Genomic DNA, 26,184 nt, shown 5'->3' on the forward strand with positions numbered 1-26,184 from the left:
AATGCAGAAATAAATTTTTTTTTTTCTACCTCAAGCCAAAATGGGAGATCTTGGATTTTTCTAGGGGGAAAGTCTACTTTCGGCAACAATTCACCCTTCTACTATTCTCAAGTACGTTTCCGAGGGGGTTGGCAATTTTTTAGGGGATTGGGGAAGTCCATAGAAACATACTCCAGTAGGAGTTGTTTGCTTTTTCAGGTAAATTGATTCCTGAATTTTCAATTATTTAAGGATTCAATACAATGTCGTACTGAATATTCATTTTTTGATCGAAAAAAATTGGGCAATTCTCGTCTTCCCGCTGCTCAAACATTTGGAATTCCATTAAAAATTCGGTCTAATTCTAAAGTTAACGATTTTCTATCTTCTCGCATCGAATTCACGATCGCGTTCCTGCAAAATACTTCGTTTTTAATTATCTCCTAAAAGCGTTGTATAAACATGAAATAAATCATTAGTAGAATGAATTATTAAAAAATGACTGATTATCGTTCACCAAGTGTAAGCCAACATCAATAATGGGGATAAATAACGCGGTTGTTCCCAGTCCTCTGCGTCCGAATGCAAGTGGAGGTGCAGTCTGACTCCGCTCGTTCGGTACTGCATCGCATCGTTGACATCCACGAGAAAATCTTCGGTGATCAAGGGTCCCTCCACCCACAATTTCGCGAGATTCGGAGCCCATTTGATTAGTCTAACAAAACCGGTATTCCCAATACGACGACAATCCTGACAGCGCAGTTCCTTGAGATTAAATAATCCTAGGATTGCCGCGTCCGTCACTCTCGTCAAACCCATCATCTCTAATTTTTCGAGCCTCTGGAGGTGAGATATCTGTTCGAAGCAACGATCCGTCAGCCTGTCCAATCCTAGAGGAAAAATTCAAAATTTTACCTTCAGAATTTCAATTCCAATAGCGAAACGGTGAAACGGTTCAAGTCGACTTAGCTCTTAACTGAGTTTTTGAGGAATATCTCCGAATCTGAAGGAGATAGCAAAATTGTCATAATGACCTTTTTTGTAGAGCGAAATAAGGGCTACAGAAAAGGTCATGACGAAAATTTCGCTATCTCCCTTGGATTTCGAGATATTCCAATTTCCACGTGACACTCACTGTTTATGTTCAATGATGAAAGATCTCTGCAGTTTCTCGCGATTTCCGACAAGTCCTCATCATCAATTTCGCTGATTATATTCTCTAGTGATAACTGCTGGAGTTTCAGGAATTCCTTGATTTTCTTCACGTGATTTACGTGCACTTGACTATTGACAAGACTCAGAGCTGTTAAATTTCGCAGATTTTCCAATCCGATTAAACTTTTTTCGTCTATCACGAAGCCTTTGAGCTCAAGCTCTTCTAGGGACTCGAATCCATGGAGATTCTGGAGATAAATTAATACGAATGAATTAATCAATCCGGTAAAATCTAAGGAAAGCATTAGAATTTCCTCAAAATTTCCATAGCAAATGACTTCAAACGACTAAATGACCAAGTTTACAATACGATAAGTGCCTCATCAGCCTCTCAAATCACGTAATTATAGGATTCATGCGTAGTTTTATGGACAAGACATGATTGAATTCACGCAACAACAGAAAAGATGTGCAAATATATCGAATAGACTAAAGTTCATCATTACTTCGTGTTATTCATATTATTATTATTGTTATTATTATTATTATTACTTCGTGTTATTAATATTATTTGAAATCAGAAATTTTTTATCATATTATAGTGCCACTGAAATTTTAATAGTTTCGTCATTTTCGGTGACCAAAATGTCAGTTTAATTATTCCCTGAAAATTAGTAGAAATCAAGAAAATTGTGGCAAAAATTCGGTACGGGCAATGATTTCATTGAAAATTTAAAAAGGTTGAGGAATTCTCATCTCAATGCTATTAAAAATTTTGGAATTTCACTGAATTGTCAGTGAAATCTAAAATGTCATGATTTATTTCCCCTTAAGGATGTTTAAGGATGTTTAAGAATAATTTTCGACAAATCTTATTTTTTCATGTTCAAGGACAAATAAGAGGGGAGGGTGGGGTAAAATGGACACTTTAGACTTTTTTTAAATTACTCATAACTCAATGGTAAAAATCAGTGGAAAAAATACTTGAAATTTTGACAATCGTTTTCACATGTGCTCAACAACATATTCAACTTTTAGGTCTTCAGTTCATTGCGCAATTTTCACCAAGTATAACTCACTGAGAAAGTACCTTAAATCGCACTTAATGGACTGTTCTGAAAATTACTAGTCGACTGTTCATGAAATTTTACTTTTTCCAACAGTGTAGATACTGTTGCGGGTTCCTCCCTTCTCTTGAACGAAGAAGCTGAAATATATTTCATGATGGACGCTGGATACTTTCGTCTTTCGATTCTAATGTCACTTGTTCTGGACTCCTGTCATTAAAAATATCTCTTCGTTGTGTTCTAATAAGCCGCCCTTTGATTTAACTGGTGTTGTATTTCATTTATTAAGAAGGATTAACAATACTTACTAGATGGAGAGGAGTTCCATGTTCAGAAGACGGACCATAGAGTCGAAGTTCTCTCATCCGATCTCTCGGAAGTCCCTCCAGACACTCGTAATTAAAATTCGAATGAACGCCGGATATCTTGACTGAAGTCAATCTCTCGCATGCGCCGAATATCTCAGCCAAATTTTTACAGTACATCTCAAGCTTGGGGAATGCTTTGAAATTAATGTCGACCGCTAGTTGATTGAGCTGGAGACAGTGCAGCTTCACCAGCGGCAGGCAATCAGTTTCTTCGTTTATCACTGGAATCACCAGGAGCTTGAGAAATCTCCCACACCTCGAGAAGATTTGCTTCAGTTGCGATGGGGTGAATTTACTCAGCTCCGAGGATATCCTCAACTGCTTCATCTCCGGCCAGCCTTGCAGTCCGATTTCTCTCCATCGTCTGCAAACTTGAGAGTGCCAAGTGAATTTGAAAAAAGATTCAAAAAAAATTTTTTCTTTCCCTCCATCATTGGAGAAATATGCATTCATCCATCCGACGAAATTTCAAGCCCGCAACCGGAACTAGACATCGAGAAAATAAATGCGGAAAACTTGAAATTTTGAGACAATTTTTCATATACAGAATTGGCGGATTCGCTCAGGTATATTTGGTTTTAAAATCTGCATCTTAATTACGTACATAGGGGAGGGTGGGGTAAGGTGGACAATTTTGACTTTTTTAAAAATATTCGTAACTCAGAAACAGATTCATCAGTTGAACTCAGTCTAAGCTAATCACAAGGGGGAATCATTGTCCTTTCAATTGAAAAACAAAATTATTGCATTTCATGAACAATTCAACACGTCATGAACATGTTTAAAAAAGTCAAAAGTGTCCATTTTACCCCACCCTCCCCTATATCTGTTCTATCTCTGTCACAGAAATATTGTGAGTAATTAAGTAGGTAAAACAATTTTTGATTCTATAATTGGGCTTGTGTTATTGGGTCTGTACACAGCAATAAATAAATAAATGAATAAATAAATAATTCGTATTCATCTCAGTATTTAGAGACACACCAGTAATACCTTCATAGCAAAACCTAGCAAATTCCACAGAAAATTGTATTGGACTTCGATTGAATTTTTGATTTTTTGCCGATTCAATTGAAAAATTCCGCAGCTTCACTGCGCGTTTTTTAAATAGGAAATATTTTACAGACAAAATCATTAGAATCACATCCTTCTATGCAATTTTTTCTACGAAAACATTTTTCCTCAAAATTCTGCTCAAGCAGTTATTCGGTCCCTCGATTTTCATTAGGAAAAAGTCACTGCTAGACATAAGTTTTTGCTTTGAGTTTAGAGTATTCTGACTGCCAGACTTGGTGTACTGCTAGCTGGGATAATTTTCTTGATGACGCATAGCCTCCAGTGTGTGTTGATTTCGCTTGTGAACAACATTGACTGTCATTAGATTGACAGCCTTCACTGCCTCATTATTTTTCTGCAACACAGCTCTATGTGTTAGCTGTATTATTTTTGTTTTTTCGGTGGTTTTTATTGTCCAGCACAACGGGGGCCCAACAATCAGCGATGTCCGTCTCACAGATGGAGAAAATTTTTTGAAAAGCAGAGTTGTGACGACATTGTCTAGGAGGGCAATGGGGTCTAGGAGTATGTATGGAACATTGGGGTCTAGGAGTCTCTCCTGGTTCAAAACCATCTTTAGAGGCATCAGCAAGCCATTTCTCGAGCCGCTCTTTCATTTGAGCCCAAAAAAACATTCATATCTTGTCTGACATCTCTGCTACCAACTCNGCCCGAGTTGTAGACCCGAGTTTGTAGCAGAGATGTCAGACAAGATATGAATGTTTTTTTGGGCTCAAATGAAAGAGCGGGTCGAGAAATCGCGTGCTAATGTCTCTATAAACATAACAAATATCTCTAAAGATGATGTCTGTTTTCAATTGAAAAGCAGAGTTGTGACAACATTTACCTCTTTCGATCATCAGTTTTTCCATAATCGGAAGAAATGAGAATATCTTCATAAGGCAATCCCCTGGCAATTTTTCAATTGGCGAATCACCGTTCAGTATTTCTAATTTCGGAGAAAGGCTCTTCCACAAGCCATTAAAGTTATAAGAAACTAGGCGAGTTCTCAAGGTTCTGGAAAAACGATTCATTAATATTAAAGAGCCTTGACACTTGTGATTTACCGACCTGATGACATGATCTTTATTCTGAAATTTGACAACAATTTTTTTAACGTCGACGAACGTGACGTCAACTCTGCCGCAACAGGATAGAATTTTTTCCAGCTGATCTTCACTGACCTGCGATAATTGGGCTGTTATTCAGTGGTAAAAAGTGACCGGCAATTTGACGACAATGCTACGTATGAAGAAATTTAATAGAGAAATGTGAGGTTGTCTCGAAGGAATTCTGCTGAAACTCCAAAAAAAAATCCGTTTGTTTTTCCACCGATTTCAATTAACTAGGAAAAACGCGCACGAATTCTGATTTAAAAAATCCTAACAGGATAAGTTGCTTTTCAAGCCCTAATTTAATTGATATTACTGACGATTCTTTCCGTAATCATTAAAAAAAACGATTTTTTCGTTCAAATCTCATAAACAATGTGCTGTAACTCAACAATGGATTGTGCGACGCCCATCATATTCTGATAGAATTAAGAGGGAATTGTTCTCAATTTTTTGAGCCATGACTAATTCCATTTTCATGACAATTTTTTGAGTAATCATTGAAAAATCGATTTTTGGACAATATCAATTTTTTCAAATTTATGAAAAATTGAATTTTAATTGGTGCCAATCAAATTTTGAAAAAATAAACGCGTATTGGGACTTTCAAACGATATCTATTTACCTTAATCCTACACGTATGAAAAAATTTAATAGAAAAACCTAGTGAATTCGCAATTGACTATTAGTTTTTAGCCGATTGCTATCATCAAAGTCAATAGAATTATATTTTTCTATACAACTTATTTCAATTAAATTTTCCAATTTTTTTTATGAAAAGAAAAGAAAAATACAATGAGAAAAACTTGAATATATCTCAATAGAATAAGTTGTACATAAAAATCGAATTCTATTGACTTTTTTTACAGAACATTTTCAATTGAATATTCCAACAGAATCGTCCAAAAACTAATCGAAAATTCAATAGAAATCCAAAAGAATTGTCTAGCGAATGCGTTCGTTTTTCCTATTAAACTTTTTCGTGCGTGTAAGAATTGGAATCTTAAATTTCAGCAATAACGAAGCATCCATTTAGAATAAAAAACCCCGAGAAATCCTCCGAGAAAACCCAACGTTTTATATTCAATTTTTTCATACGTGATCTCATGACTCACTCTCTTATTATTCAAATCGATCATCAATTCGTCTGATATTATTCCCTCCATATTATGCTCGCAGCTGTGTGACACCATCCCATAAAGCAATCACTTTGAAATACGTCTGCTTTAACGAACGTCTGAATGACCATAATGATACAGCAAGTTCATTGAACAACTTTTTATGCATCACTGAATAATCACCAATGCTAATTCCCTGAAGACGCATTCCCCTTTACAGCACGTCGCGACAATTTCCTGTGAATTTAGTTTTGCACATGTAAACTATTAACCGATAAAATTCTTCAGCCATAAATCGTTTCATCTAAGAACAACATAATATCTGTAAAAAGTTGTTTGGAGACGTCAAGAAGCCAATGGAAAATATAATTTTTTATTCAGAAAAATTTCCATTGCTATAAAATCAATTCAGCCTGATGTTCAATGTCAACAATTAGCAATTTTCTTGCACAATTTTTTTTTCTCCATCCACGAGGATAATCACTCCGTCGAAGAAGACCTCTAATGCATCTCTTAACTCCTACGTGATTCATTTTCACGGTATAAAATGCCGGCTCTTAGCGGATTATTAGCAGTCCTAAGAATAAGTTGATAGTTAGACGTTCATTAATTTTCTATTATCGAGGAAACATGGTTAAATACGTTATCAGTGCTTCCCTTGCGGTTTGTTTGGTGGCTGTCATCAATGCAGGCGTGAGTAATTGAGAATAATCTTGTGATAATTCTTTTCTGAAAATAGTTGATGTAGTTTCATCACAGGACTCAGTGATAATTTAGAGTATAAGCATTTTCAAAATTGAATAACAATTATTTAGATAATTTTGAATCTCACATTCATATCATAATTTATTTGTGATGGAAACGTATCTCAAGTATTTTTGATTATTTTTCCTATAAATAATATTCTTTCTTTTTGTTTTGTCATTTGATATATGATCTGCAAAATTAATAGTACAGAGATCGAAATGATGGAATGAGTAATAAATATCATCGCAAAATTGAATACCAATTATTTCGATAATTTTGGATCTCACATTCATATTATAATTCATTTACGTGATGGAAATGTCCCTCAACTGTTTTTGATTATTTTTCCTATAAATAATATTCTTTCTTTTTGTTTTGTCATTTGATATATGATCTGCAAAATTAATAGTATAGAGATCGAAATGATGGAATGAGTAATAAATATCATCGCAAAATTGAATACCAATTATTTCGATAATTTTGGATCTCACATTCATATTATAATTCATTTCCGTGATGGAAATGTCCCTCAACTGTTTTTGATTATTTTTCCTATAAATAATATTCTTTTTTTTTTGTTTTGAGATTTGATGTGATGTGCAAAATTAACAGTAGATATCGGAATGATGAAATGAATAATAAATATCATGACAGAACTCAATTATAATTTAAAGCACAATCATTTGCAAAATTAAATAAAAATTAATTAATACCATAATTCATTTCTACGATAGAAGTGTACGTCAAGTTTTTATGATTAATTTTCCTATAAATAATATTTATTTTTCCTCAAATAATATTCATTTTTTTGTCATTTGATGTGACCTGCAAAATTAACAGTATAGATATCGAGATAAGGAAATGAATAATAAATATCATCATAGGACTCAATTATAATTTAAAGTCCAATTATTTTCAAAATTGAATAACAATTATTTAGATCATTTTGAATTGCACATTTATATTATAAATTACTTCTGCGTTGGAAATGTACGTAAATTTTTTTTTATTAGCTGCGAGGTCGATAAAACTATTTTTTTTGTCATTCAACATGATCTGCAGAGTTAATCGTATAGAGATAAAAGTGATTCAAAGCCTCACATTAAACAACAAATAAACATTAAAATAGATATTTCATGAGAGGTTTAAAAAAAATTGCCAAGTTTTTCATAAAATATTTCTGGCACTTGAAAAAAAACAGGCTGCCCTCTTTAACTTTGGCTTTTCCCTTAGGAAATACCCCCCGAGTTCAAGGAGATCGCACCCGAGGTGCGAAGAGTCTGTTTAGAAGAAACTGGCGCTAAAGTTGGTGAGCATATTTTAATTTCTCTCCGCGAATGCGCGATTCCACTGGAATTGAAACATCTTAAAGTGATGACTTGCTTTGTTCAACAGAGTGGATTGAGAAAGCGAACAAGGGGGAATTCACTGACGATCCGAAATTCAAATGCTACTTGAAGTGTACCGTCGCCCAATTCGGTGCAGTAAGTGATGAGAGATAAGAAATTTTCGGACATTCCAGTATTTCAAGTATTTATTTATTTCGTAGAAGTTGAAGCATTCGACCCGTGAATTGTTTAGGTGTAAATTCAAGATCATTTTGGGATCAATTCACCTCTAGAATTTATTATTTACTTTGGAAATTCAACAAAACGTCACGCACGAAAAAATTTAATAGAAAAACCTATCGAATTCGTTAGAAAATTCTATTGAATTTTTATTCAAGTTTCTATTAGTTTTTGGCTGATTCTATTGACATGTTCAATAGAAAAAATTCAATAGAAGAAGTTAACAGAATTCGATTTTTCTATATAACTTATTTTTTTCATATATTTTCTGTACAATTTGCTCGACTCAAATTTCCCAAGTTTTTTGTTCAATTTTTGTTGATGAAAAAAAAATGAAAAATAGAATGACAAAAACGTGGAAAATTTCAGCCGAGGAAATTCTGTAGTAAATATCTGAATAAAATAAGTTGTATAGAAAAATCAAATCCGATTGGCTTTTTCTACAGAATATTTTCTATTCAACATTTCACTTGAATCGGCCAAAGACTAATAGAAAGTTCAATAGAAATCTAAAAGAACTTGCTAACCAATTCGCTAGGTTTCTGTATTAATTTTTTCCTGTTATCAATTTCAATGGTATTTCAAGAAGATTCAATTGAATAATTCATGAAAATAATCGCGATAATTAATGTTCACGTTTTCCAGTCATTTTTCTTTCCGCATGGACTTGAACGCTGAATTTCTAATAATTACGGTTGCGTCTGAGATTTTTTTATTGCTATGAGTAATAAAAAATAAACGCGATACAGGTGATTGAAAACGTCTGCGTTGCTACGGCACATAATGCAGAAGTGTTCCCCAATTCCCAGTAACTTATTCATTTTTCAATTAAAAAAAAACATTCCATGTTTCGAATCCAATTTTTTTATTCAGCAGAAAAATTCAAGTGTGATGTTCTCTGCAGGTTTCGAGAAAAGGAGTCAACTTTGATGCCCTAGCTAAACTGGCACCACCTGCTTACAAAGAAAAACTTGAGAAAATTATCGCCGTTTGTAAAGACACGAGTAAGTCGGGGGTTTTCCTTGAATCTGTGGAATGTGTTCCCCACGAGGATTCACGTCGTACTAATTATTCATTATGCTATTAATTTTCAGAGGGAACTATCCCCGGAGACGTATGTGACCAGGTGTACGAGTCTAGCAAATGCTTCCAGCGAACATCTCCAGACGTAAGATTCAATTCAATTCAATTCAATCAATTCAATTCAATTTTAACCCTCTCTAAAGAAAACATTTAACAAAATCGCTCATTCGAATGTTTTCGATACTTGCAGGATTACTTCGTTATGTAAATTCGTGCGTAATGGAACGTAACCCTGCCGCTAATCGAGAATAATTGAGACATTGGATCGAAAGGATGAAAAGTTTAAGTGGAAGTTGAAGGGGGGAAACCATTGACTTTGATCTCCATAATGATGTGTTTGTAATTTTTTGAGCAAAATAAAGCAATTGCAGAGATAATTTTGTGAATTTAATGAGGGACTAAGGACTAAGGACTAAAATATATTTATTTATTTATTTATTTATTCATCTCTTTGTTTTACATCTACGTAGGCTTCCCTTCTTAATAATTAGATAACATCAATGAATTACGGTTTTTCGCCGGCTTTTCCCTACACGATAACAATGTACACTCTGCTGCCTTGTTGTATATTGACGTTAATAAAAATCTTTAAAAGTTAAAAAAAGATAACATCAATTATATAAGATTTCTTCTAAATTTATATTATTCCTATTTTTTTTTATTTTAACTCTGTTTTAAATTAGTTAAGATCGAATATCACTGTTGGACTAAAATATAATTTTTGGTTTTCCCAATATCGATATAATATTTTCAATATTTTCTGTTCAAAATATCGAGAAATATTTGCAACCTAACAGAAAACGATGATCGGTGTTGTCAAGCAAGTTCTCTTATTTATTCAGGAAAAGAGAATGTTTAACAAAATTAATATTATAGAACTAGGAACCAAAAAACTAATACGACACACTTAGTTGGTAATTAGAAATGAATGTAGGATGTGAAGGAGGAGAAATGAAAGTCCTTTGAATCCCCAGGGGAATCAAATAAAGACACCATTTGGATGATTATTTGGATGAAAATTTGAAATTCTCAAACAATTTCATTTTCATTTCGTTTTCATTTCATTTCATTTTAAAATTGACAATGGAATATTGCTTTCAATGTTTATAACTCGGAAAAAAAGTATGAATTGATCTCACTCTAGGTCTGCATCTCATTTCAAAGTGGAAGAATTGTACTATATATAGAGAAAAACATCATTCGTCTTCCGCAAAAATTCAATTATTCATTAACATTAAAAAAACCTAAGCGGCGGTATCCTTGATGACACGTCTAGGTTGTTATTCATTTGCGGCCGCGTCGACGTGTCCGTGTCTCGCGAACTGAGTCGAATTTTCTGGAAATCGTGGGAATGTTCTGAAAAATCCGAAAATTTTCCCAAATTTTCTATAAAAACCGGAGAATTTTCTCGAATTTTTTTATAAAAATCTAGAAGTTTTAGGAATTGCAATGGATGCCCCCACAAAAAAAATCAGTAGCGCAGTGAGAGATAGCAAAAGTTTTGTTATAATCTTTTTCGTAGAGCCGATTGAGAGCTGCAACAAATGTACTTACGAAAATTTCGCTATCTCCCTTAGATTCGAAAATATTCCTCAAAAACTCAACTGGGAGATAAGTCGACTTAAACCGGTTTACCACTTCTCGCTACTGAAATGAAGTGTCCACATGAAAAATGAAAAGTGCCTGTTGCCCGCACTCGAAACTGTCGTGCACCAAACCTCCTTCAAACCAATGCATTCGCCTCCCGCCAGAATCGTCATTTCCGTCGCTGTAGTCCCCCTCCAGGCGAATTTCCAAAGTAACATCCGGCCCCTCGGCGAATGCCACTGTTTTCCCGTCAGTTTCCGGTCCAAACAATTTCCACAGCGGAGAAAAAAAATCGTAGAGAAGTAGAAACACCTCGACGTACTCAACCCTCTCCAAATTATTTTAATCGGGTAATGAAACCACTGAATTCTGCATAACTCCCACCGCCATATGCCGGACACCAATCTCCCCAGTGATCGTGCATTCCCCCCGCGAATTGCATTTAACACGGGAGGTGAATAATTCATTTGTCGTACGGTGATAGCAGCAATGGCCGCCTGTGCTCGACACATGTCGGTCACAAATGTGAATTTCCCATTTGTAAACACATCACTGCCCTCACCGGTCCATTCTACCCCGTCCATTCACGCAATTTCGCAAGTCCTGTAAACGTTGACTATCGATTTTCGTCCCTCCGAGGGGGCAAGTCCATCCCCCCAGTGCGTGGAGACCCCGGGAAGCCTCGATATCAAGAGTTAACTGATAATTTCCAGAGGTTGTCACCCATCGAGGCGTCCGGGTGAGTGCTAAATGGATCAGGAAACCAGGAGGAAGGGGCCCCGGAGCCCCAGTGCTGACTCTGATGACTCTTCACACCGAAGGAGATCGAGGAAGTACGACAGGGACAGATCGCCGTCCCCCAGGAGGATGAGGTACAGAAGGTCCAGGTCGAGGGAGAGGAGGTCTGGCTCCAGGGAGAGGAGGCGAAAGGAGTCCAGGTCTCAGGATTGGAACAAATCCAATCCTCAGGCGACTGCTCAACCCACTACGACAGCCAGTGGTAATAGTGCCTATGTTCCACCGGTTCATAATCAGTATCAGGTAATTTCATGTGTCGATTTTATCGTTTTCGAATGAGGGATTTTTTTAGGGAAATGGTTATGATGACATTGATTGTTGATTTGAATTTTCTTCAATGGGATAATTTTTTTACTTGGAATGCCCAATTCTTTCGCTTTGGGATTGGTCTGAGCTTAGCTTGATTAAGAAATTTATTAGTAGGGGAGGTTGGGGTAAAACGGACACTTTTGACTTTTTCTTTAATGTCAATGAGGGGTTGAAATGTTGATAAGATTTAATAATTTTTTTTTTCAATACAAAGAACAATTCATTCCCTTTGTGACGAGCCTGAACTGAGCACAATTGATCAATTTGTTTTTGAGTTATGAATAATTTTTAAAAAGTCTAAAGTGTCCGTTTTACCCCACCCTCCCCTAAGTAATGAAGAGTGGATGAAAAATTCAGCATTTTGGCGTTAATGATTTTTTGATGCAATTTATTATGACAACAATTGATTAGTGATTTTACTTTTTTTAATGGGATAATTTTTTCCACTTGGAAAGTCTAATCCTTTCCCTTTGTGATTGTCGAAACTGAACTCGATTAATTAAATTGAGCTCTTGGGAAGACGATAAAACCCAAGGAAACAATTGACAAACTCATGTTTAAGAATTTGTACACAAAAAATCTCGAAAGAATAAGAAAAACCAACATTTATGGCCGTTTTCTATCGAATATGTGTCGGAAAATCACGCAAATTTCACTAGAAATTGGCATAAAAAGCATTTCACACTTTCAAAATCTTTTTGAATTCAATTTCTTGGTATTATAATTCACATCGGTCTCAGCATATCCACCAGCTGATAAATAAAAGCTAAATGTAGTTCTCCCACGCAATAAGTTGTACGCGAATTGAGAAAAAAAATTATTTTTGCCAAATATTAATTTACTTGAGAGAACCCTCCATTTTTTCCAAATCGTATTTCTCCAATCGAGTCATTCACAGGCCTGATTAGATTTCAATTATGACAATCATGTCGCTCTAGAGGCACTTGACTTTGGATCAACTCCTCCAATGATTATTCATTTTTCCTAAATTTCATATTTTCTAGAGAGAAAACTGTCGATTAATTTTTTAATATTGATAATTATCGAGAGAGTTCACTCAAGGTCATAATCAACTAACCTCGACTGGAGAAATACGGTAAAATAAATACTTCTCTCAAGTAAAAGAATACTTGGCAAAAATAATTTGTTTTCTCAGTGGAATGACCCAGAAAATCGAAATCTCCACATGTCGTGACCCCTATCTGATGAAATTCGTGTTCCTATTCAAGGCACCGCCGCCCCCAAATCCAGCGCAGCCCCCGCCGCAGCCGATTCCACCTTACAACCAAGCCTATGGAAATTATAACTACACCTATAACCAGGGATATGACTACGCCTATCAGCAGGCAGCTGGCTACCGTAGTGTAAGTCCAAAAGAATACTTACCACTGTTTATTTGAACAATTACAATGTACGTGGCACCAGATAATAGGACGTCATGACCATAAAACTCATGTTCCCGGGTATACGCCACGTAGCATAAGCTCTTTTCAATATTTCTTTGATGTATGGTAACAATCGATCACCATAAAATAGTGCAGACGAGTTGAATTTTAAAATGTACACACTATGCATTTGAATATTGCTCGAGTGTCTCAGTAAGTATTTACTGAGGGTAATTTTCATGATGTTATGAATTGTTGTTTTGGATATTCCCCGGTGAAATGTACGGAAAGGTAAGGACTGTTCACTCGAGTGACAACATGGATCTCTGATTTTAACATTTTTATTATAGGATTATCCGCCCCCTAATTGGCAGGGGGGACAGGTGGGTTACAATAATCAGCCAGCGCCTTCTTCGTCGCTCCCACCACCCAGCGAAACTTCAAGAACTGTCGAGCCAGCACCTCCAGGACTTGCTGCACCTGTACCAAGACCTGAGGATGTCAAGAAAGAAGGTAAATTGATGATTTTTTAGGTAGATATTTCTAGTGTTTTCAGAGCTGGGTACTTCCTTTTATTTTTGTGCACATGTTGATGTCATTCATTTGCTAATTCGTTCTGTCAAAATAAAAAATGAAATGGTATTGTAATCATATTAAATTGAGAAAAATTTCGTATGATCTTTATTGTTCTAGTGATATCTTGGAAGTAATCTTTAATTGTTTGCACATTATGAAAAAATTTAATACATAAATTAAGGGTTAAAATTTTTTTTTCTTCATTTTTAAGGATTAAAATTGTTTTTCTATTAAAAAAAAATTAAACTTTTCAGTAGCATTATTCTTTTATTAATTTGTTTCACACACTGGATGCTTTTCGATTTCATTGAAATCAACTATTCTTTTCGAATAGTATTCTTATGGATGAAATAATTACAATACCAGTTCATTTATTACATTCGATGAAATTGAGATGACGAATAGTTATGAATATTTTAATCACTAGTTCAAGTAGTGTTTTACCCAGCTCTGGTTATTCTCATTATTTTCATCTTTATTAAGCTATTCAAGCTGAAGTTAAGCAGCAGAGAGCGACGTTGGTGAAGCAGCGTGACGGTTATGTGAAGAAATCGACGACTCTCCAAAGGGAATTGGAAATTCTGCGTCAGCAGTGCGATGAGATTGGAAAAGAGAGTGGACGTGAGAATAACAGGATTGTGAAGGAGAATCAAAAGCTGCAGGTCAGTTTCCCAAGCTCGTCTGCATTCAATGACGAATGATTTTTTAAAAACTTTCTCTGTTGATCGCAGGTGGAGATTCAGAATAAAATGAGATCGATTCACAACGTGATCGACATGTTGACTGGGATAATCGGGGATGAGGCGACTGTTGACGATCTCAAAACGAAATTCAAGGTTGAGGCACCGAAAAAACTGTCTCGCAGTCCCAAAGAGGATTTCCCAAAGGCCAATCCACCGGATACACCTGAGAAATCATCGGCTTCGGAGAATGAGAAAGAAATCAAGAATGATAGGGACAGAAAAATGACGAGGAATGTCGAGGAGGATTCTAAACCCATGTATAATTTTGTTCACTATGATCCTGAAATGCATTGGTGCAAGATCTGCGATATTTTTCCAAAGACAGCCAAGGAGTATTTGAATCATCTCCATTCGGCTGAACACAAGGAAACCTGTTTGGTAAGCATAACTTTGATGGTTCAATTTCTTTGAAATCGATTCTTTGGAATCGATTTATTGAGGGGGAGGATGAAATATTTTTGATTAGAGAAAAACTGCCTGGAATTACACGAAAGGGGTTTTCGTTAATGATGATACACTGAGAAAAAACATGCCTTTCATGCCTAAAAAAAAGGTTTCGGAAGTTCAAACAAGGAAAAATGCTTTAATTAAGAAAACATCTGCCTGGAATTCTTGAATCAAGGAACATTTATCAAATCTGAAAAAAATCTATTTTTTGAGTTAAATCCATGAAAGAATTAGAAGATGGCTTTTGTTTCATAAATAAACTGCCTTGACTTAAAAAAAAAATTGTTCATATTCAAAAATTTTATCATCAATTTCATAGAAAAAGAGAATGAAAAAAGTAATTAGTCCATATGAAATCGTAAAAAGTATTTGAAATATGCTGAAAAAACATAAATAAAAAAATTAATAATGAATTCATAAATTAAACAGCATGAAACGTTCGTTAATAATTATTGTGGTTATTTTCTTCACATTTAAGGAGCGTAAGATCGTCGATATGCCATGGCATGAGAAGAATGGAGAGGGAACTGAAAGGGAAGTGCCGTATTACCCTGGCCTGCCTACTAAAAGGACACCAATCAAAGGTACGATCATACTTTCAATGGACATTTACTAATTAGCATACAATTCCGTAGCTTGTGCACTGATACACTGTTGTTTTACCGGTATGTATTGAAGAGAAAAAGCAAGTGATGATTTTTGTTCGGTATTGCTCAAAAATCCCTCCAATCGAACTCTCATGAACAACTGTAGAATACCACGTTCTTTCCTGAATGATTATTGGAGTAGGTTAAGTTTTGAGCAATATCTCCATGAAAAATCAGAGAGAACAGTGAACGGATCTGCATCTGCACAGGACACATCCTCATCAATAACCAATATACGATCCATATCTATCGTCCCAGTGAAATATCACATTTTTTCAGTTGAAAATCGAGATTGAGTGAAGACTAGTGCAGTGGAAATATTATTGTGCAATTTTTTATTTAAAAAAACGTAAAGTGTTGAACAAAGTACATGAGGTGCCATGTGCGCAGTTCCAGCGATAGATTTTAAGAGTGTAAAGTACCAAATTTTATTGTAAAATGATTATTTCATCGTGTGAAAGACTAAAACTATTGCCAACAACAACTACAGTCGATTACTGGGCGTTGTCACTCTAAAATACTTGTAATTAGTCATGTACCTGATTGTAAATGTTCATGTAGTTGAATAAAGTGAGCGAGAAAACCCTCTCCCCTTTCAGGGTGTCATCTGGCGTCGCACGTGGACGGAAGAAACTCAGTATTTTGATACTCAACGAAAAAGAAACGATAAATAATCTGAAAAATCATCCCTTTAACGTATCTATCTTTGTTTTTCAGTGACTTGAGTGTTTCGAGGCTGAGCACAAGGTCATTCTTTATGAACTTATGAAAGTTTATGACGTTAATGACAGCACATAAATTTCACTCATGTTATTTTATATTTGATTATAGGACTGCAATTCTTCAGTGCTGCAACAGCCTGGTATTGCAAACTCTGTGACTCGTGGATCGGCGATCTTCACTGCGCCAGTCTTCACTTGAAGTCGAAACGACATTCGGAGAATTATTCGGTGAGTAGGGAAATCCATTTTTCGCGGGGGTTAAGGATAGCCAAGTATCTTTTACAGTTTGGTACAGACCACACTATAGATTCAACCATTTCCAATCATCAAAATTGTTAATTAAATTGCGTGAGAAAAAATTCGAAGAAAATCGTGAATATTCAGCGTCATTAAAATTCCATTTAGCACAGAATTATTATTTTTTTAGTATTCGTTCAGAAATAAATAATTGAAATTGTTTAAACTTTGGAAACCTCATTTTTTTAGGCATAAAATCGATTTCTGGGAAAATTCTGAATATGAATAAATTGTTTACGATTCCGAACAAATGATTTTTAGGGCGGAAAATTATTGTTTATGAATTATTTGTAGAAAATGTTCGTAATTTTCAAAAATTGCAATTTTTAAATTATTGCATCAATTTTCCTCCAAAAGTAAACTTGCCAATTTTTTTCAGAGTTTTAAAATGTTTTCTAATACATTTGACATATATGTCAAATACATATGTCAAATGAATAGAGAACTTTCATTGAATTCTCTCAGAATTCGCATATTTTCCAGCAAAAAATCTCCTGAACTTCCAATAAACGATTAAGAAAAAATCAATTAAAAATGAAATATGTATGTGTCAAATGAATAGAGAACTTTAATTGAATTCTCTCAGAATTCGCATATTTTCCAGCCAAAAAAACTCCTGAACTTCCAATAAGCGATTAAGAAAAACTCGACTAAAAATCAAATATGGCTGTGAAATGAATATAAATCTGAAATAAACCTGAAATATTAAATCCCCATAGTCCAGTAGAATTTTACTCCTCCCTGTAGCAAAAGAAAAAGTCCCAAAAATAAAATTCCGCAGAAACAAAACCAATAATCTCGTCAAATTCCAGCGATTCGTCGAGCAAAGTCCTCACTGGGAGACAGACTGGATGGCGGACCGTGAGAAGGCCTTTTCGGACGAGCGCCAGAAGCAGATGCAGCTCGAGCTCCAAAAGCAAAAGGAGGACGAGCCCCCGCCGCTGCCGCCGCCGAAGCCCAAGAAATCGAAAAAGTCCAAGAAGAATAAAAAAAAATCCCGAAAGCGAAAAAACAAAAGTAGCAACAGCGAAAGTTCAAGTGACTCCGAGAACACAGAAAGCGACTCTGACCAAGACATGTCCAAGAGCATTCGCGTGGCAATGCGAAACAAGATGAAGGCATCGACCCAGGCAATTCTCAACGAGGAGATAGACTACCACGGGATCAAGCTGAAGGGCCACTGGAGTCACGTTCCCCAGAGTAAATCGGACAGTCACTCCCAGGAGAACGACGACCGCCAGCTCCTGAACTCAATCCGCGAAAAACTGAAAGCAAAGCAAGAGGAGGAGATGAAGCAGAAGAACGAACGACGCACGATCCAAGAGCAGCCGACGCCGGAAGTCGAGCCCGAGAAGACCTACCCCACGAAGCCAGAGCCTCCCCTGGAGGCTTGGGGCCCAAAAGAGCCGCCGAAGCCCTTCTGGATAAAAAAAGACGAGGAAAAGACCCCAAAGTCCACGGACATTCAAAAATCCGAGGACATGCCGAAGCCCCACATGGGGTTTTGGACGAAACAGCAGGTGAACATGTCTGTAAAACCCCCAGAGAAACCCGAAAAGGAAGAGGAGCGAGAGCGCGACCGTTACCGAGACGACCGTGACAGAAAATACGACAGACGCGATGACAAGTACCACAGCCGGTACGACAGATACGACAGACGCCGAGACAGAGATCGTGACTACTACGACGACAGAAGAAAGGAGAGACGAGGTGACGACAGTCCGAGACGAGAGAGAAACTGGCGAGAGAGCCCAAAACGCAACTACGACAAGTACAAAGAGAGGAGGGACGAGGAGTCCACTGAGGAGTCAAAATTTGAGAAGAAAACCAACGAATCGGCTAAACAAAAAAAAAGCTCGGCGCCTTTAAAAAAAACCCCAGCGCCAGCGCCAAGCAAGGGCAAGCTCCCTTTCATTGGTAGACTACCACTCTTTAAAAAAAAGAACGAGGAGGTGAAGACGATGGAGAGAGACATTGCACCGTTGCCTTACGTGCAGAGTAAATTCGAGGACACACCGCAGGTGCCTTCTGAGATAATAAATCCACCTGGTGTGGTGCACATTACAAAATTGGCAACACCTGTTGCGCTTAATAACATTCCTGCGAAGAGTCAGCCCATGAAGATTCTGGTGGCTCCACCGCCACCGGTGTTGAATACCTCGTCAGCGCCGAAGAATTCAGCGTCTGTTGTGACGCAAGTCGTTGATATGGAGATCGAGGATCAGTCTGAGGAGACGATAATTGAGGAGAGCATTGTGGAGAATTCGAAGGGCAGTGGGCTAGCGCATGTTGAGAAGGCGTTTGCAGCTGGACAGAATGATGTGACGACTCCTGTTGTCTTCAGCACGACACAACCACCCCCTTTCATCCCAACGAATCCCTCGCATTTCGCCCAGAACGCTCCGAGATTTTCAGTGAGACCTCCAACTGTTGCCTATTCTCATCCTCCACCTGTTCAGACCCCCTACGCACCCATGGCCATGCCCACGGTGGAGAACGTTCATCCTGACGCTGTGGAGACACCGGAGGTCGGGAAAACCGCTGCTGATCCCAGTCAACCACTACCTGAAGACCTGCAAGAAGCTCTCAACATCATTTTCCCGAAGGACAATGCGGACGCCAAGGACGACAGTCAGGTTGAGCATAATGTCATGTATGGATCCATGTATGACAGTATGCTGGGGTGTGTTGGGTATGGGCCGGAGTACATGGATCAACCACCACCCGAGATAACTCAAGCTGATGTCGAACCCGATGGACAACCTGGACCCGATGATCTCAGAATGCTCGGTATTGACGAGGGTGATACTATTCTGTAATTAATACTTTGAATGTGGGCGGGAGGGGGGTCTTGTGAAATAGTTTTTACGTGGTCATTGATTTTCAAGGTGAAATTTATGGTTTTATCTTGTGAGGTGTCTCTGTTCGCGAGGAAAGTTTTTATTTGTTACATTTTAGTGTTTACTCTGGAGGATAACTGTAGGTAATAAAGAGTGTCGATGCAAGAGGGCTGTTGTTTATTGGTTTATTGAAGGGCCTTTTTGGGGGGGTTAAAGATGCTGATATCGTGCATTCGTTAAATTTTTGGCCAGTTCGTTTTTTTTATTACGTCATTGTGTTAAAAGCAGGAGTTTCTTTCATCAATTGTGCGTAAAGTGAAATTTCACACTTTTCACACATTGTGATGAAAAATATCGTTCGATACTCATAGGAAATGTTTTTTTTTGGCTCGTGGGATTATATCACTCGCACTTGTATCGAAAGCACTTGAATCTATTTTAATTGGGTTTTGCATGAGATGTTTTGGAAGATATTGGAGACTGAAAATGTTTTCACTTCGAAAAATAATGACACAACGTAAGAATAAATAAATAATGACGAAAAATAATGAAATTGTTTTGCATTCTTTATCTTTCGAAGTAAAACAAAAACGTGTCCCATGTTTCTCATTTTATCTCCATTTGCGATAATGAAAAATCACCATGCAAGAAAATAATTCAACGTGAAAAATTAAAACAGGAGTGCAATACCGGAATGACTCATTCATTATTTACATTGCAGTTTTTTCGGCAGCATTGCCACATAATGTAACAATTATTTTTTCATTAATTTAATTTGGTTTCTTATTTCATATCACAAGGAAAGTTCGTTTGTTTCTGATGAATATCATGAGAACACGAAATCTGTGACACAAATACACTTCTTTAAACGAATAAAACTGACCGACGTAAGGTCACTGCCTGGCAATAAAGGTAATAAAGAGAGTCGATGCAAGAGGAAGGCTGTTGTATACTGCTTTATTGACGGTCCATTTCTCTCGGTTCGATCGTTTTATAAAATGTTGATATACTGCATTCGTTAATTTCTAGGCAAGTTCGTTTCTTTGATTAGGTCATTGTATTAAAAGCATGAATTTCCCTTTAAAATTGGGTTTTGCAATTTTTTCTTTTTACTCCGGAAAATAATGACAACAAATTGTCGTGTATTCTTTACCTTTCGAAGTAAAACGAGAACGTATCCAGTGTTTCTCATTCTATCGCCATTTGCGATAATGAAAAAATGTCATGCAAGACAAAAATTCAACATGAAAAATTAAAACAGGAGTGTAATACCGGAATGCCTCATTTATCATCTATATTGCAGTGTTTTTAGGCAGCATTGCCACATAATTGTGCAGCAGTTATTCGTTCAATTGAATTTGGTTCCTTATTTTATATCACAATGAAAGTTCGTTTGATCTTCGATTAATCCAGCGCTCGATAAAAAATTTCCCATAAATATCATGAGAATACGAACTCTATGGCACAAACACACTTCTCCAAACTGGTAAAACCTACTACTTAACAAGATGGAATTGAATTTTTCAGAACCAATTCTCTTTTAAAAATCGAAATGTAAATTCATACATTGGAATGATCCACTACTCAATTCTTTCGTAAGATTTTGGTAATGTAGGAATGCAAGATTAATATTACAATTGGAAATAACAACGTTCACCAAACTTAACACAACACGGGAGATTATTAAAATTGACGTATAACGATAGATATAGAAATTCATGGTTCTTCTCTGGCTTTTGCTCTCGCTCTCTCTCTCTCTCGAGAATATTCAACTTCAAATCTGCAGAACCAGTCCAGCGCTGGAGATGTTGTCGCCACCCCCAGCGGTCTGACTAGCCTCGGTACATACTAGAACCGGTGCTACGCACACTTCAACTGCAATATCACGATTGCTCATTTTTATGACTTCGTCCCAGCAGGAAACTGGTTTCTCGGTGTTCATTGGTATTCTAGTGCCAGATACTTTCGAGGTGGAGAAACTGTCGTCCATTATCAGAGTCGCTTTGGCGACGTCAATCTGGAGATGATATATATTCTTGTTTTACACGTACCAAAAAAATTACAGAACGATTTAAAAACCAGCGAAAAATTCGCAACTCATCTGCCCATTTTTTCTTCAATATAAATCTCCAATGGAAAATATTCTATGGAAAAAATCAATAGAATTCCATTTTTATCGGCAACTTATTGAAATATTTTCTAGAAAAATTCCTCGATTCCAATTTTTTTGTTCCATTTTTTAAAAATGAGAATAGACGAAAAATTGAGTGTCTTAATAGAGAAATGTTTTTCTGTTGTGTAGAAATACGAAATTTTACTCATTTTTTCTAGAAGATAGTTTCTATGGAATATTTTGTACGGAGAAAGTGCGCAATAAAACTGGAATTTTTCAATAGAAGTTCAGTAAAATTTTCTACCGAATTCGCTAGGTTTTTCTACGAAATAATTCGTCCGTGTATTAATGAATAATAATCATTATTCTTCTTTTCAATAAATTAAATAATGATACGATAGAATGGAATTCGAATCATTGTTCTTTCGTTTTCTCCCAGAGAAAAATATCAAGACATATTTATCCTCACGTATTGGCAAAACAAGTGCACGTGACGAATAAATAATTGCCGAAAACATTGGAATGGAAATGTCTCCTCGTACTTACAGTACTAGTCCCGCACACGTGACGATGAGCCACGAGAGAAGCCTTAGCAGCAGCAGCCATAGTATTCTTCCAGGCTGAGTTCTTAACCGTCAGAATAGCCTGATAAGCCAACGTGTGCACATGAATCCTAGTCAGCTCTCTGGCATTTGCAATCCCCTCTCCCCTCTGCCTTATTAATTTAAACAAAACCCTCATGTAATCGAGGATGGTGGCAACCCGGGGAGTCGAGTCAGCCACGAGTGAAACATTTCCATAAAACATGGAATTGTACAAATTGGCAACCTCTTGCTCATTCATTCCTAAACTATCGGCGTACGGAATCACCATGTCCTGTAGTTCTACCATCAAACTCTTCTCCACGAATGAGGCCATCTCGAAGTGTATTTTTGTGGATGGAAGTTGCTTTATCATTTGGTGTTTTATTTTATTCAGTCTTTGAGAACGAACGCCTGATCAAAAACGAAATCGGTTAGATTTTTTTCATTTCGTGGCAATTATTCTTTGGCATTAGAGCTGCATTAAATAGTTTTTTTTATTGATAGAATATTTGAGCATAAAGGCAGACAAGAGTCTCCAAATCATGATAATATTTAATAGAAATAAAAACAGGGAACATGACGAAGGCATTAAGCAATAATTTTTTAGGTATAACAAACGAAATAAATGTAATCTGAATATTTAGTTTTTATAATAATTGAAACAGGGAAATTGAATAGCCAAGACTATTTAATTTTTCATTGTGTTAAATAAAAACTAAATGAATAGAATTGAATAGTAAAGTAAAAATAAAATAGTGAATAATGAATACCGTTGAATTATCTAGCCTCGCTCAGTTAAAATAAACTGACATTTAAAAGGAATGTTTACCCTTTTCAAACGAATAATTATCCATCATCTGCAGTCCACTGACAACGAACAGATCCGGTCGGAACTCCGGCAAAAGTTCATCGAAATCCTCGAGGGAACTGATCATAGGATTATTCGCGTCATTATGCAGAATGTACCTATTGGCCCGTGAGCTCGTGAAAGGTCCCCAGACCTCCCCATACTTGTACTCAAGAATTAAATGCACGTCATCGCGCTCTACCTCACCCCCAACGACCTCGATTCCCTCGGGAATCATCAGCTTTAGGGATCGGGTCATTTTAGCGGCTAATAGAACGTCACAGCCCTCTTTGCTGAACCTCATCGCCATCACCGGGGCATTACCACCGATGGCGGAGTATGAGGACGGAAATGACTTGGCCCTTTCCACCAGCTTGTCGAATAAATTCGCATCGGTCATGTAGCGTCTGGGGAAAAGTTGGTTTTCATGTGATAACGCGATCTTGTGAATCGACGAAACTTATGACAAAATTTAATATGAAGACGCTCTCTTCAAGAAATTCTATGGATTGGTATTAGATTTCTATAAGAATTCTATTGGAGTTCTGTTAAACTTTGATTAAATAATTCTATAAGGTTTTTGGGTCAATTCTATCGGAGATATTTGGTAGAAAAAAATCAATAGGTTTTTATTTTTCTATAGAAATTCTTAAGTGTAATTTTTTCAAGTTTTTAGACATCAAAGGGAAATTTGAAAATTCGTGGCAAAAAATTCTCAGAAAAAATCTGAACGGGAGTGAGTACAAAGAAAAATCAACATGCAAATGACTATTAGATTTCTATAGGAATTTCATTGCAATTCTGTTAAACTTCGATTAAATAATTCTATAAGGTTTTAGCGTCAATTCCATCGGAGATAATTGGTACGAGAAAATAAATAGGTTTTAATTTTTAAATGGAAATTTTTGAGTGTAATTTTTTCAAGTTTTTAGAAATCCAGGGAAAATTTGAAAATTCGTGGCAAAAAATTCTCAGAAAAAATCTGAACGGGAGTGAATACAAAGAAAAATCAACATTCAAATGGCTATTAGATTTCTATAGGAATTTCATTGCAATATTGTTAAACTTCGATTAAATAATTCTGTAAGGTTTTAGCGTCAATTCCATCGGAGATAATTGGTACGAGAAAATAAATAAGTTTTAATTTTTAAATAGAAATTTTTGAGTGTAATTTTTTCAAGTTTTTAGAAATCCAGGGAAAATTTGAAAATTCGTGGCAAAAAATTCTCAGAAAAAATCTGAACGGGAGTGAGTACATGGAAAAATCAACATGCAAATGACTATTAGATTTCTATAAGAATTCCATCGAAGTTCTGGTAAAATTCGATTAAAAAATTCTCTAGGTTTTTGCGCAAATTCTGTTATAGATATTTGGTAGGAAAAAATCAATAGGTTTTGATTTTCATATAGAAATTTTGGAGTGTAAATTTTCCATGTTTTTTACGCTGTAGTTTTATTTGCTTCTCATAATTAAATCCACGGAAAAGCTTGGGAAATTTGTGCCCAAAAATTATCACAGAAAAAATCTGAGCGGAATGAAATATACTGATTTCAATAAAAAAAAATTATGTTGCAAATTTGTTATTTTTCTCTCAACCGCATTTTTTTTCTCTTCGTTCTTAACCCGAATTGATTTAATAGGCTGTTATTTATTGTTGAATAGACTGATACTTTACGATATCCATAACAAAAAGGCACGGCAAAGGTGCATATTTTTCAATCAAATCATGGCAATAAACAAATATTTAAAAAAATAGAATTCTCAAAGTTCTAATAGGAATTCAATTGTTTAGAAAACGCACTAGTTTTCCATTTATTTCTTCCCCATGTGTTACTTCCTCAGAAAAAAATGACTGAGTTCATTGAATGGATTCACTAAGAGTAAAAAATAACTTGACAAAGTTTCCTTTACTTTAACCATTATTAAAAAATCCATTAAAACGATTCAATTACTTGTTTATTTAAGAAAATAGGTCAAGTTTTGATTAAACAAATTGTTCAAAAACGATAAATTGATCAAATTGGTGTAAATAATAAGTAAAAATTGTCTCTACTCACTCGGCAGCAGCGCCATGTCTAAAGTAATACGCAAAGCTCTTGAGTAACTCCTCCTCATTACTAATCTCATCGAAATGCTTTGGTTCCCCAACTTTTGGGGAATAATGGAGTAAATACTTGGTGTCAATGAATATATCAGTGCAGGCGCCGTAACCTATGGCAACCCTCGGTCTCGCTGACATTCCATGCTTCGTCTCGAGTTTTTCAAGCCCATGGAGGACTGCTCTCAACCTATTCCGGAGCTCCTCATCCTGACTTCTGAAGTAAATAGCCACTAGCACTACGATGACTGTTAAAAATGTTCCACACGTCAATTTTCTTGTCAACATTGTTTTTACGAGGTTGGGCTGTTAGAGGGAGGACTGAACTGGACTGAACTCAACCGAACTCGACTGAAGTGATACTGTCAAAACTGAACGTGCCACGAGTCACGAAGGCGCGACGCGCATGACAAGTTGAGCATGTGAGTACGCCTTAAACATTTCGAATGATTTTTTAAAAATCATGTATACGGTTTTTTGTTTTGAAAAATGATGAGAAGGATTAATTGCTCATAATTCTTTATCATTGAATTCTTTATGTTTCGAGGTAAAAAGAAGACGTGTCCAATCTTCCTCATTCTATCTTCATTTGCGATAATTGAAAAATATCATGCAAGACGATAATTCAAGATGAAGAATTAAAACAGGAGTGTAATGCCGGAATGACTTGCTTATAATCTACATTGCAGTGGTTTTAGGCAGCATTGCAACATATTTGTGGAGCAATTATTCGGTCAAGTGAATTTGGTTCTTTATTGTATATCACAATTTGAAAAATAATGAGAAGGATTAATTGTCCATAACTCGTTTTGAATTCTTTATGTTTCGAGGTAAAAAGAAAACGTGTCCAATCTTCCTCATTCTATCTTCATTTGCGATAATTGAAAAATATCATGCAAGACGATAATTCAAGATGAAGAATTAAAACAGGAGTGTA

The 26,184-nt window shown here is 36.2% G+C and overlaps 4 protein-coding genes across 7 annotated transcripts; 2 read left to right on the forward strand and 2 right to left on the reverse strand.

Moving 5' to 3' along the window:
* Positions 1 to 390: 390 nt before the first annotated feature.
* Positions 391 to 5,970, reverse strand: LOC107036302 (F-box/LRR-repeat protein 17). 2 transcript variants are annotated; one of them, XM_015254183.1, is made up of 6 exons: positions 5,853 to 5,970; positions 4,697 to 4,809; positions 4,473 to 4,642; positions 2,510 to 2,940; positions 1,115 to 1,382; positions 391 to 869 (listed from the first exon to the last, which is right to left on the reverse strand). In XM_015254183.1, exons 1-6 carry the CDS (start codon positions 5,928 to 5,930, stop codon positions 493 to 495), a joined length of 1,437 nt encoding a protein of 478 aa, XP_015109669.1. In that variant the 5' UTR covers positions 5,931 to 5,970; the 3' UTR covers positions 391 to 492. The 2 variants fall into 2 exon arrangements, with proteins under 2 accessions (XP_015109669.1, XP_015109668.1); XM_015254182.1 differs by having other exon boundaries at positions 4,473 to 4,809.
* Positions 5,971 to 6,413: 443 nt separating this feature from the next.
* Positions 6,414 to 9,630, forward strand: LOC107036289 (general odorant-binding protein 83a). The gene is made up of 6 exons (XM_015254164.2): positions 6,414 to 6,548; positions 7,836 to 7,911; positions 7,998 to 8,086; positions 9,075 to 9,174; positions 9,265 to 9,338; positions 9,444 to 9,630. Exons 1-6 carry the CDS (start codon positions 6,486 to 6,488, stop codon positions 9,459 to 9,461), a joined length of 420 nt encoding a protein of 139 aa, XP_015109650.1. The 5' UTR covers positions 6,414 to 6,485; the 3' UTR covers positions 9,462 to 9,630.
* A 1,443-nt stretch (positions 9,631 to 11,073) lies between these two features.
* LOC107036335 (zinc finger matrin-type protein CG9776) lies at positions 11,074 to 19,773 on the forward strand. Of its 3 annotated transcripts, none has more exons than XM_015254257.1 (9): positions 11,074 to 11,190; positions 11,554 to 11,881; positions 13,177 to 13,311; positions 13,683 to 13,845; positions 14,392 to 14,570; positions 14,640 to 15,029; positions 15,577 to 15,682; positions 16,577 to 16,695; positions 17,577 to 19,773. In XM_015254257.1, exons 2-9 carry the CDS (start codon positions 11,591 to 11,593, stop codon positions 19,581 to 19,583), a joined length of 3,390 nt encoding a protein of 1,129 aa, XP_015109743.1. In that variant the 5' UTR covers positions 11,074 to 11,190; positions 11,554 to 11,590; the 3' UTR covers positions 19,584 to 19,773. The 3 variants fall into 3 exon arrangements, with proteins under 3 accessions (XP_015109743.1, XP_015109744.1, XP_015109745.1); XM_015254258.1 differs by having other exon boundaries at positions 14,401 to 14,570; XM_015254259.1 differs by lacking the exons at positions 11,074 to 11,190; positions 11,554 to 11,881 and having other exon boundaries at positions 13,220 to 13,623.
* Positions 19,774 to 20,545: 772 nt separating this feature from the next.
* On the reverse strand, positions 20,546 to 25,609 carry LOC107036336 (ADP-dependent glucokinase). The gene is made up of 4 exons (XM_015254260.1): positions 25,207 to 25,609; positions 23,131 to 23,555; positions 22,264 to 22,712; positions 20,546 to 21,621 (listed from the first exon to the last, which is right to left on the reverse strand). Exons 1-4 carry the CDS (start codon positions 25,533 to 25,535, stop codon positions 21,379 to 21,381), a joined length of 1,446 nt encoding a protein of 481 aa, XP_015109746.1. The 5' UTR covers positions 25,536 to 25,609; the 3' UTR covers positions 20,546 to 21,378.
* Positions 25,610 to 26,184: the final 575 nt, after the last annotated feature.

The sequence above is a fragment of the Diachasma alloeum genome, unplaced genomic scaffold, assembly GCF_001412515.2.
Source record: "Diachasma alloeum isolate Michigan unplaced genomic scaffold, Dall2.0 Dall_scaffold_00208, whole genome shotgun sequence".
NCBI classification, from domain to species: Eukaryota; Metazoa; Arthropoda; class Insecta; order Hymenoptera; family Braconidae; genus Diachasma; species Diachasma alloeum.